Source organism: Centruroides sculpturatus, unplaced genomic scaffold, assembly GCF_000671375.1.
Source record: "Centruroides sculpturatus isolate CEXI.00-Female unplaced genomic scaffold, Cexi_2.0 scaffold1311, whole genome shotgun sequence".
NCBI lineage: Eukaryota > Metazoa > Arthropoda > Arachnida > Scorpiones > Buthidae > Centruroides > Centruroides sculpturatus.
The window spans coordinates 37,919-48,870 of NW_019385462.1; the positions used below are offsets into that span (position 1 = coordinate 37,919).

The following is a 10,952-nucleotide window of genomic DNA, read 5'->3' on the forward strand; positions in this document are numbered from 1 at the left end:
GGTTTACCAGGTTATCAGTGGTACTTCTGTTCCTACGAAAACAACTCTGATGTGATGAAAAGTATTCCTTTTTCTCTAAGAGATACATTACACGCCTGTTTACCATTCTCTCGAAAAGTTTACAGAAACAACTTGTCAGAGAAATTGGTCTATAATTAGAGGGATTCTTGTAATCTTTACCAGGTTTGGGAATGGGAATAATGATAGATAGCCTCCAAGAGTTGGGAAAAGTATGTTCTGTCCATATTCTGTTAAACAGATGCAAGAGACTAAAAAAAGAATTGTTTGACAGATTTTTAATCATGCTGTAGTGGATTTTATCCGGTCCTACAGCACTTTTCCCGAGCGAGAGATTGCTGTATGTAATTCAATTCTAGTGAATGGCACATTATATTTTTCATTAAATAAGAAGTAAAGTTTAAACACTGTTTTTCTCTTTGGGCTTTATAAGCATGAAAATTCCTTAAATACACAATATTGCTGGATGAAGCAGAAAATGTTTCACCCAATAAATCAGCAATACCCTGTATATCGCTGATTATTGTGCCATTATTTTCCAGCATGGACAGAGANATTTCCTTATTATTGATACATGTCGTTTGTCTCATATAAAATCCTCGAGTAACAGTAGTCTTTTACCCAACTCTTTGTCTAGAGTAACCTCGGTGCCCCTGGATTACTACATTGGCGTCCGCGACAGGATTTGTCTGTTACGGGTAAAAGGGATAAGTTTGTAAGAGGATTATATTATGATAGTATGTATAACTTGTAAACATAATGTATATATACTTATTGGCTAAGGAATATATCGTTTAGACCTTAAGAATTATTGTTGTAATCGGTTAATTTTAGTCATAGATTGTAAGAATTTAGTATTAACGTCTGTGTGAACATTGGGATGGAAGAACAAGTAACAAGCGGAACACAAGCACGTGTAATGGAGGAACCTGAAGGTGTACCAATAGTGACGGGATTCATGGGAATGATCCCTTGTTTCTCCAACCTACCAGGTGATACCTTGGACATACACCGATTTCTTCTAACGGTCGAGAATGTAGCCTCACTTGCGAAATGGGACGAGAAAGTAAAAATATCCGTAATGCAAGCAAGACTGAAAGGTGAGCCTCTATCTATTTTTTTTGATCTGAGAGAGCAAGGCGTAGTTAGCTATAGTGAAATAAAGGAGGCCCTCATAAAGTGTTTTGGCCATAAGGAGAAGGGGCAAAGTCAATTTAGTTTAGTCCTTAAGGTTAGCCAGAAAAGAGGTGAAAGTGTATATGAATATGGAAGCCGCATTAAGACATTGTTTTCCAGAGCCATGACACGAAATCCTAGTCTGGCAACGTTGCGGGATAATTGCGTGAAAGAGTGTTTTATGAAAGGATTAGTCCCGGAGATTCGAAAACGGGTTATGCAAGGACGGCCGGCTACCTTGGACGAAGCTATCTCGAAGGCTGAGGGTGAAGAAGAGATAGAGAACGCTTGCGAAAAGGGGTTAGCCTTAAGCGAGATATGCACGAATTTTGAACAGGGGAGTGAACCAAAGGACGAAAACCCGAGAGTCCGTGAGCTAGAGATGCAGATGAAACAATTAACGGAATCCATGAAAGAATTGGGTGAATTCGTCAGAGGGATTAGAACCCCGGTCAATGTTAGGGGTGAGAGACGGAGGTGCTACGCATGTGGTAAAATTGGACACATGGCCAGGAGCTGCGAGCAGCGAAAGGATTTAAACTAAAGAACGGTCATCTGGAGGGTCAGGCTGATGACCGGCTCACACAACTTACTCTGACCAAGGGTATATACTTAACCGAGCGTGGTCTACCGATTATTAAAGGGAATTTTTTTGATTGTGAAGTGCAAGGCCTAATTGATACAGGTGCAGAGAGGACCGTGGTAAGAAACGAGATTATGGAACGGATTAATGTGAGGAATAGGAAATGCGTGGTACGCAATGATTCATATATAAGTGGGATGTCCGGTGCTATCATTCAAAGCAATGAGGCTGTAGCAACTAGATGTATCTTATCCGAGAGCAATGAGATTGAGATCAACATTCCTATCATAAAATTTCCGAGTAGTGCGCCTTATGACTTAATTATTGGTATGGATATCATTAGTCACAACCCCGAACTCCTGGCGGGTTTGCTCCCTGCAATAAGGAGTAGTAAGGTGAAGGGTACCCTTAATTTGTCCACAAATATTAATAAGATCGTTGACAATGACCTGTCTGTATGGAAATTGGACCACTTAGATGGTGAGGTCAAGGAGAGGGTATTAAATATATTGGGCGCCCATCATGAGGCCATTGCCAGAAAGGTCACCGAGATATCTGGATCCAAGAGTTATGTGCACCATGTTAAATTAACTTCCGATCACCCAATCAATACTAAGCAGTATCGCATTCCTTATAGCTATCTACCGCCCTTAAAGGAGAAGATCAGAGAACTGGTAGAGGCGGGTATTTGCGAGGAGAGCTCTTCGGTGTGGAACTCTCCGTTGCACGTTGTTCCGAAAGAGTCCGGGGAAATTAGGTTAACATTAGATCTTCGCAAGATAAACGATATCACGGAACCGCAAATATTTCCAATGACCAGGATTGATGACATTCTTTCTCAGCTGGAAGGAAATATCTTCTTCTCCGTTCTGGACCTAAAAGCTGGGTACTTTCAAATCCCCCTTGCCCATGAGATAAGGCATGTGTTCGCTTTCTCCACACCGTGGGGAAAGTACCAGTTGTGTAGGATGCCGCAAGGAGGAAAGAATAGCGGGAGGTATTTCCAGTTTGTGATGACGAAGGTCCTGGCTAGATTTATTGGAAACTGTTGTTTCGTTTTTCAGGATGATGTCGTTTTATTTTCAAAAACTTTAGACGATCATTTGGACCTACTTGATAAAGTCATTAATACCCTAAAGGAGGAAGGCCTTAAACTGAATCCTGATAAGTGCCAGATCTTAGCACGACAAGTGAAATATTTGGGGCATGTGATTAGCAAGGAAGGGATAATGCCCGACCCCGTGAATATTGAATCCATAAAAAACATCAAGGCCCCTAATAGTGTCAAGGAGGTGCGGAGCTTTTTGGGAGTAGTGGGGTTTTTCCGGAGCTTCATCCCATCCTTTTCTAAGCTTGCTGCACCTTTGACTGAGTTGACAAAAAGAAATAAAAGGTTTAGCTGGAGTGAGAAATGCCAGAATAGTTTCGAGCATTTGAAGAAGGTTATCTCCCGCCCGCCAATTCTTGCACATCCTGATTTTAATAAAGACTTCTACTTACATACCGATGCTTCAGACCATGCCGCAGCTGCTGTCTTGGAGCAAAGGAATGGCGATAACCTTGTTCCTCTTGGTTATTATAGTAGGAGGTTCCAAGGTGCAGAGCTCCACTACTCCACCATAGAAAAGGAATGTTTAGCTATGGTCATGGCCTTAAGACATTTTAGACACCTGATATTAGGACGGAAGACCATCATATTATCTGATCACAAGCCTCTCGTCTTTCTGAGCAACATACAAAATGGGAATCGACGCTTAATAAGATGGGTGATGGAGCTAATGGATCATGATATAGAGGTAAATCACGTGAAAGGTGTGGACAATAAGGTAGCTGACTTCCTTTCCCGTAATATAAACGGTATTAACCATATGGATGTCAGGACGATAGATAAGGGGATTCCCAGCAGAGATGAGATAAGCAAGTCGCAAGATAGTGATAGCATTTTTGGTCCAATAAAGAGAGATATGATGAGGGGCAACGACTCAAATGAAAGTTTTAACGAGTATCGGATTTTTAACGATTGTTTGTATAAAAGAATATTTCAGAGGGGGCGGAACCAGCACGCAGACAAGATCTGTGTAGGAAACGAACTTGCTACGGAACTGGTTACAGCCATTCACGAACATCAATTGTATGGCCACTGGGGTGTTTTGAAAACGATGAGGAATGTGGAGAAGAATTATTTTGTAAGAGATTTACGAAAAGTGACCGAGGAGGTGGTGAAACGGTGCCATAAATGTCAAAGATACAACCTGCATAGAGGCAAGGCTCCAATACAAAAAAATGAAGGGGCAGATGTTCCCTTCCAGAAAATAGCGATTGATATAATTGGTCCCGTAAAGGTGACAAGGCGGGAACATCGTTTCATCTTAGTTGTAATCGACGTGTGCACGCGGTTTCTCGAGGCCTTCCCACTTAAGGACCAGACCGCTTGGAGCGTTAGCAACGTTATCTTTGATGAAGTAATATGCAGGTATGGTGTCCCTGAAGTGATAATATCAGACCGTGGGACAAACTTCCTATCATCCTTATTCAGCGACTGTTGTAAGTGGCTAGGAATAAGACGGAATATAACAACGGCTTACCGTCCATGTGCTAATGGCATGTGCGAGCGAGCCAATAAGTCCCTCATTGGCATCATTGCCAAGGCATCAAATGAGGAGAATGTCGAATGGGATGATCTCATCCCATCTGCATGCTTCGCATACAACAATACACACCATTCCTCTGTTAATGACTCACCCGCCTTCCTATTATTTGGTATGGACCCACGCACACCCGACCTTGGAGTCGCACCAACTGCTATGACCTCGGATGAACGTAGATCTTACATTATCACGAAGTTGCGCAATCTACGTGAATCGGCTGGTATGCAAGCGGACTATCGTCACAAGAAAAACCGTGACTATTATAATAAAGGAAGAAAACTGTTAAAATTCAGCGAAGGGCAAAAGGTTTGGGTAAGGAGGAAGGGAACGAAGAGAGATAAGTTTGCTCCGAACTACTTAGGCCCCTTTCGCATTACCAAGATTGTGAACCCCACTACTTATCGAGTCGAAGGGTGTAGAAAGAGAGACGTTGAGACCGTGCATGTGGATCGACTCAAATTATGTTACGGATGGATAAGGCCCGAAGGGAGAAGAAAACCTCGTGTGAGGAAAGTAAGAGATACTGAATTGGAGGATGATGAAGAATGTCCCGATCGACGTATATTTGGGGAACAAGGTGTTAGGGAGAGGGGTAGAAAAAATAATGATATACCTCATAATCCATCTAACGGAGATATCAGTAAGGAACGACCATACAACCTGAGAGGAAAGAGAATTGATTTTAGGAAATTGCATTTCGGTAATAATTTTAAGGGGGGAGATATGTAGTGCTGCGTCACTATTGTTCTTGGTTTAGGCGTTTGTATTTATATACCTTTCTTGTGTAATGTTTGTTTTCCGTACGTGTTTTTTTTTTTTATTTTGTAACTTCCGTTTTTTTTTTTTTTTTTTTTTTTTTTTTATTTNACTTATCTCTTGATATTTAAATTGTTTTATTATGTATCAAAGATATATTATTATACAATAATTTGAAATAATGAAATCATAACTTAGTAGCAGTTTATCCGATATAAAATTTAAATATAAATTATAATATATCTATCTAATACTTTATTATTTTATATCAAATCTGTATGAATTTATTATTAAATAGAAATTTGAATAAATATTAATTTATAGTTTTAACTGTATTATGATAATTTTTAGCCATCATATTGGTCAAGTTGCTATAATGAAACTAAAGAATGTGCAGAAATAGAAAATTTCTCATCACCTTACTTTGAAAAAGAACCAAAAGGATCAAAACGTACTGTCATTATTTCTCATCTAACAAAGGTACAAAAATTTTTTTATACATTTTACAATAATAATTGCTTCCAAAACATATATAATGAAATGAAACAAATGCTTTATTTGAACTATAATTCACAAATATAATGAAATCCTGTGATAAAACTCTATATTAACAAGCTTATAGAATTTCATTTTGATACCAGATTCTTTTATTATTTTGAAGATCACTTTATATTTAATTGTATTGCAAGATTTTTTTATTTGTCTCTATATGTGGATATGGAGGAAAGAAAATTCTTTGCACATAAATGAATACACCTATTTATTTATTACGTTTTCAGTTTATTCTGTTGTTAAAGTTTTGTAACAGAATAATTTAATTGTCTGTGTAACAGTTATTTGTAATTTAATTTCATTGTTGATATTAAATTTATTACAGTCGACCCCCCCATAACACTGTTGATAATTCCATTTTATATGAATTCCATGTTGTACGAGTCACTTAGATTTTACAAATACATGTGCCGGGCTGTGAATGGCTTACGTATTTGTAAAATCTAAGTGACTCGTACAACGTGGAATTCATATAAAACAGAATTATCAACAGTGTTATAGGGGGGATTGACTGTATAATGTTTACAATGATTTAAAACAGTAAAAGCTATTTGTTGCTTTTAGCCTAAAACCAAACTTAAAAACTTTTTAAAAAACTAAAAATTTGATTGATTTTTCTTTTTATCCTTTTATCTGCCTTATATTAGAGACAAAGAACTTGCACCAAGGACACTCAAAACAAAAAGACAATCATTTATTTTTCTAAATCAAGCTATGCATGTCAGGTAAGTTTTTTATACAACATTTCACCCCTCTTCTGGCTGTAAAATAAAAATATATAATTTTAGAGTTTACAAAAGACGAGAGCACCAATATAAACTTACAACTGATCTGTTTCTTTGATACGAAAAGAATAAGATGAATTACAAGTTTTCTGCTTGTACATCATCAATTAACTGTCATTCTTTCTTCGTGTGAGATTTTCTCACATGATATCCAACCATGCACCCTCTATTTCGATTCCATTATTTAAATTAATGGAATTATTTGCATGTATAATTGTCACATGTTCTTTAAACCTATATAAATACATGTCTTTCTCTTTATAGAGGATTTTAATGTAGTTGGATATTGTGCAAGATAAAAGCACACAAAAAAGGAATGTCAATTAATTGAAGATGTACTGTGCAAGTGGAAAATTTGTAATTCATCTTATTTTTTCATCTGTAAATTTTCATCCTATGGAGATTATTTAATAAAATTGAAGACAAAGTCTGCCTAAAAGGGACCACCATTTATTTCCTCTGTGTTCCAGACTATACATGTTCTTGGCAACTGACCTTTCTTTATAGGCTACTTGTCACCAGAAGTTAAAAAATGTTCTTTTTAAAAAAAAACAAAATATATCAAATTAAAATTACAAGTAATTTTAAAAAAGGAACTGGTGACATACAGACGTCTTTCTTGCATCCACCCATACCTTCTTCGGAAGTGTTACTGCTTTAACATGTATAGTTTGGAACACAGAGAAAATAAATGTGGTCCCTTTTGGGCAGGCTTTGTCTTCAATTTTATTAAATAATAATCTCCATCGAATGAAAATTTACACATGAAAATTCTACATGTATCATCATCAGGGAGCAGCTTTTTTAAAATCTGCATTTTCCAGTGCCTGTTTCTAGTAGATAAAAGCAGTAACACCCCAAAGAAGGTATGGATGGATGCAAGCAAGACATCTGTATGTCACCAGTTCCTTTTTTAGAAATTACTTGTAATTTTAATTGGATATATTTTGTGTTTTTTAAAAGGATTTTTTTAACTTCTGGCAACAAGTAGCCTATAAAGAAAGGTCAGTTGCCAAGAACATGTATAGTCTGGAATACAGAGAAAATAAATGGTGGTCCTCTTTGGGCAGACTTTGTCTTCAATTTTATTATATATTATTTTTTCATATCAAAGAAAATTTACAAAAAACAAAAGCATCAATATAAACTCTAAACTTCTATATTTTTACTTTATAGCCTGAAGAGGGGTGAAATGTTATATAAAAATCTTACCTGAATGCATAGCTCGATTTAGAAAAATAAATGAATTGTCTTTTTGTTCTGAATGTCTTTGGTGTAAGTTTTTTGTCTCTGATATAAGGCAGATAAAGGAATAAAAATCAATATTTTTAGTTTTTTTAAAAGTTTTTAAGTTTTGTTATAATCTAAAGGCAACAATTAGTGTTAAATCCATTTTATCATATTTTATACAGTAAAAACTCATCTGTGTGGTCTCCTTTGGAATATACAATTTCTGGCTGTAAGGGGTCACCTAATTGGGGTTATGAAAAATTGATATACAGAACTGTAATGAGAATACTGTAAAAGTCTAATACAGATTGTAAAAATAAATAAAATAAATATATGTTATGTATACAATATTGTATAATATTGTATCCTGATGGCCAGATGACTGAGTGGTTCAGGTGGCAGGCTATCACTGTGATGGATCTGGGATCAAATTCAGATGAATCTAAAAAATCCAGCTCTTTCTCAGGATGGTCCATCAAGATGTGTTGGGCTTGGACCCTATCCCTCGCAGCTTGCTCATGCTGTTGTGGGCCTGGCTGAATCGATAATGGACTGGTCATAAAGAGGCTCTTTTAGTGTCCACAGGGCAAAAAGATAATATATATATCAAACTTTCACAGAGTAGTTTACTTTGCATTAGGATTCATTTAAGTATTGTACAGTACAGTACCAAATGGAATATTTAGTACCCATAGATAAAATCAATATGTTTAAGAAATGGTGATTAAAAGTTTTATTTAAAATTGTATTTAACTAAAAAATTCACAAAAGAAGTCATTAAACAGAAGTCACTAGATATGAAGAAGTGCTTAAGTGTTGAAAAAAGTGTTAATAATTAAACTAGCATTTAAAACAGGCTCACTGATATTTTTCTTCATTGAGTGTTGCAAGTGACATATCAGTGATCTAGAGTGATCATTGTTAACTTAGTTATATTTTTGCAAAATACAATCAGATTTTGTATAAAATTATTGAACAAATATATAGTTGTCTTTCTTCTTACTAAATTGTAGAGATAAATTTAATTTGTTCAGTGTAAATAAAGATGATTTTATTTGAGTGTCCTTTATAGGAGGAAACTTCAAACTGTTCCAAAAACTATAACAACAAAACTCAGTTATATTTAAAGTATTTAAAAAAATATGTTGAGTTTAGAAGCATTGGATTTGGATTTTCTTATTCTGTTGTCCATTTAAAGGGAGATAAATATCACTTTAGACCAATTCCTCAGGACTGTTGCAAGCTTGTATGAGATATGGGATAGAGCAGGTTCTTTAGCACCTTGGGGTCTTCTTTTTTTTCTTTCTTTCTTTTTTTTTGAACTAATGAAATGCAGACAATGTTTTTTTATTAATTAAAAAAAATTAGTCTTACTTAAACAATTTTTATTTTTGTTATTAAAAATAACATTAATTTATAGGGGTAGGAGTACCTATAGGCCCCTAAATTTTTTCTAGGACTGAGGAAAAATCTTCAGATTCCCCTCTCAACAGCCCTGCACTTATCTTAATTACTTAAATGAAGTGAACAGTGATCACCAAGATGAAGTTTCATTTATATTAAAATTTATGTAGTTTTACAGAGGAATTTTTGGAGTGGCCATAAAGTGAGGTTTTACTGTATTTCTTTTTTATTATAGAAATTTAGGAATTGTTGGAAATTCAAGACAGCAATAAAAGATGTATCACTAAATTTGCATGCTGATCAAATAACAGTACTTTTAGGTCCCAATGGAGCTGGTAAAACAACAATTATGAGTATTTTGACAGGTAAAAAAAGTTCAGAAATCTCTGTTCTGTTTCAAGTTTTAATTTTATAAATACTTTGATATTTTGAAATATTTAATTCAAAATGAAAAAGGCTGATAAATATAATTGAATCTACCAACTCAAAAAAGGGACAAAGTCCACTTTATGAGTAAAATTGAATCTCTAAGATAATCTGCATCATGTGTGTATAAGGTAGACTAAAATTTCCATTCAGTGCTGCCCAGGATGTGTTGAAATTCTAAGACAAATCAAGGTATGGTGTCTAGAACTTATTGAATTGCCCAGTTACCATCTGGTAGTAACAGAATCATATAAGCAAATCCAAGCATATAAGCAAGTGTGAAAAAATTAGTCATTCTGTAGTTTAATTAAATTTATTTCTTTAATAAAAATAAGAAAGAGAATGTAACAGTATAATGAGCACCTTAAATATGAAATTCAAGCCAGAAAGTTTAATGGAAACAGTTTTTACATATTATGGAATAATGACACCAAACTTAGTTGCTCCTATTGATAGATGGTATGATGTTCAAGAACCTGTTAAAGCTGCAAAAGTTCATGATATGATACAAATTTTTATGAGTTGGATGATGTCACCAGAGAATTGGACCTTTGTTATAATTTGTGGATGAAGAAGAATTTACCAGAAGACAAATAAAGGGATATAGAAGTCGTTGACCTGTTTAACGAAACTAATATTTTTTCCTGTCATAAGAAAATCATTCATAATTTTTTAGCGATGGAGCTAAAATCCGTCGAGGCGTTTCGATAGAATAGGTCTGAATTTGATCCGACCTCGTGTGATAGTAGTTCTGATCTCGCCCATGTGTTCCACGTCCTTTGTTCGTCAGACAAGATTAATGAGGAGACTGATTCCTTGGAAATACCATATTTTATTTCCCCGCGACTACGGACTATTTACAAAGGCCTAAGTTGAATAACTGTACAAATATGTGTTCGTCGTCGAAGCTGACTCCGAAAGATTGGCGTAACAAAAGCGAAGGTCGGCGTACGAAAGCGTCTCTCCAGATTGGTGTCCGAGGACCAAATGAGGTCAGAGGGGAAAGGTCAAGCGGTGGCGCCCTCTGCCCTACAATTTCAAGAACTATTCTATGCACTATGGCGACCATAGAACGATCCTTTAGTATACTTCGAAGCAGTGGCGGTCTTAGGGGGTGGCGAGCAGGGCAATCGCCCGGGGCCTCGCTCTTGGAGGGGCCTCGCGCAACAACCAAGTAGAAAAAAGTTGATATTTAAAACTTTTTATTTTATCCTTGGCTATTAGTTATAACAATAAAATAAATTTAATTTATAGTACAGTATATATTAATATTAATAAGTGCCTACTATTTCAATTCACATACTTTGCACAAAGGACAAGGGCCTCGCAAAGATCTGCCGCCCAGAGCCTCGCAATGGATAAGGCCGCCGCTGC

At 35.9% G+C, this 10,952-nt stretch overlaps 1 protein-coding gene across 2 annotated transcripts in view; it reads left to right on the forward strand.

Annotated features, from left to right (window-relative positions):
• The first annotated feature begins 5,538 nt into the window (after nucleotides 1–5,538).
• LOC111639235 (ATP-binding cassette sub-family A member 1-like) overlaps nucleotides 5,539–10,952 on the forward strand; it is a 55,185-nt gene continuing 49,771 nt past the window's right edge. For both annotated transcript variants that reach the window (XM_023385044.1, XM_023385043.1), the window contains exons 1-2: nucleotides 5,539–5,661; nucleotides 9,388–9,517. In XM_023385044.1, coding sequence (XP_023240812.1) covers nucleotides 9,502–9,517 — 16 coding nt within the window. In that variant the 5' untranslated portion in view covers nucleotides 5,539–5,661; nucleotides 9,388–9,501. The remainder of the gene's footprint in view (nucleotides 5,662–9,387; nucleotides 9,518–10,952) is intronic.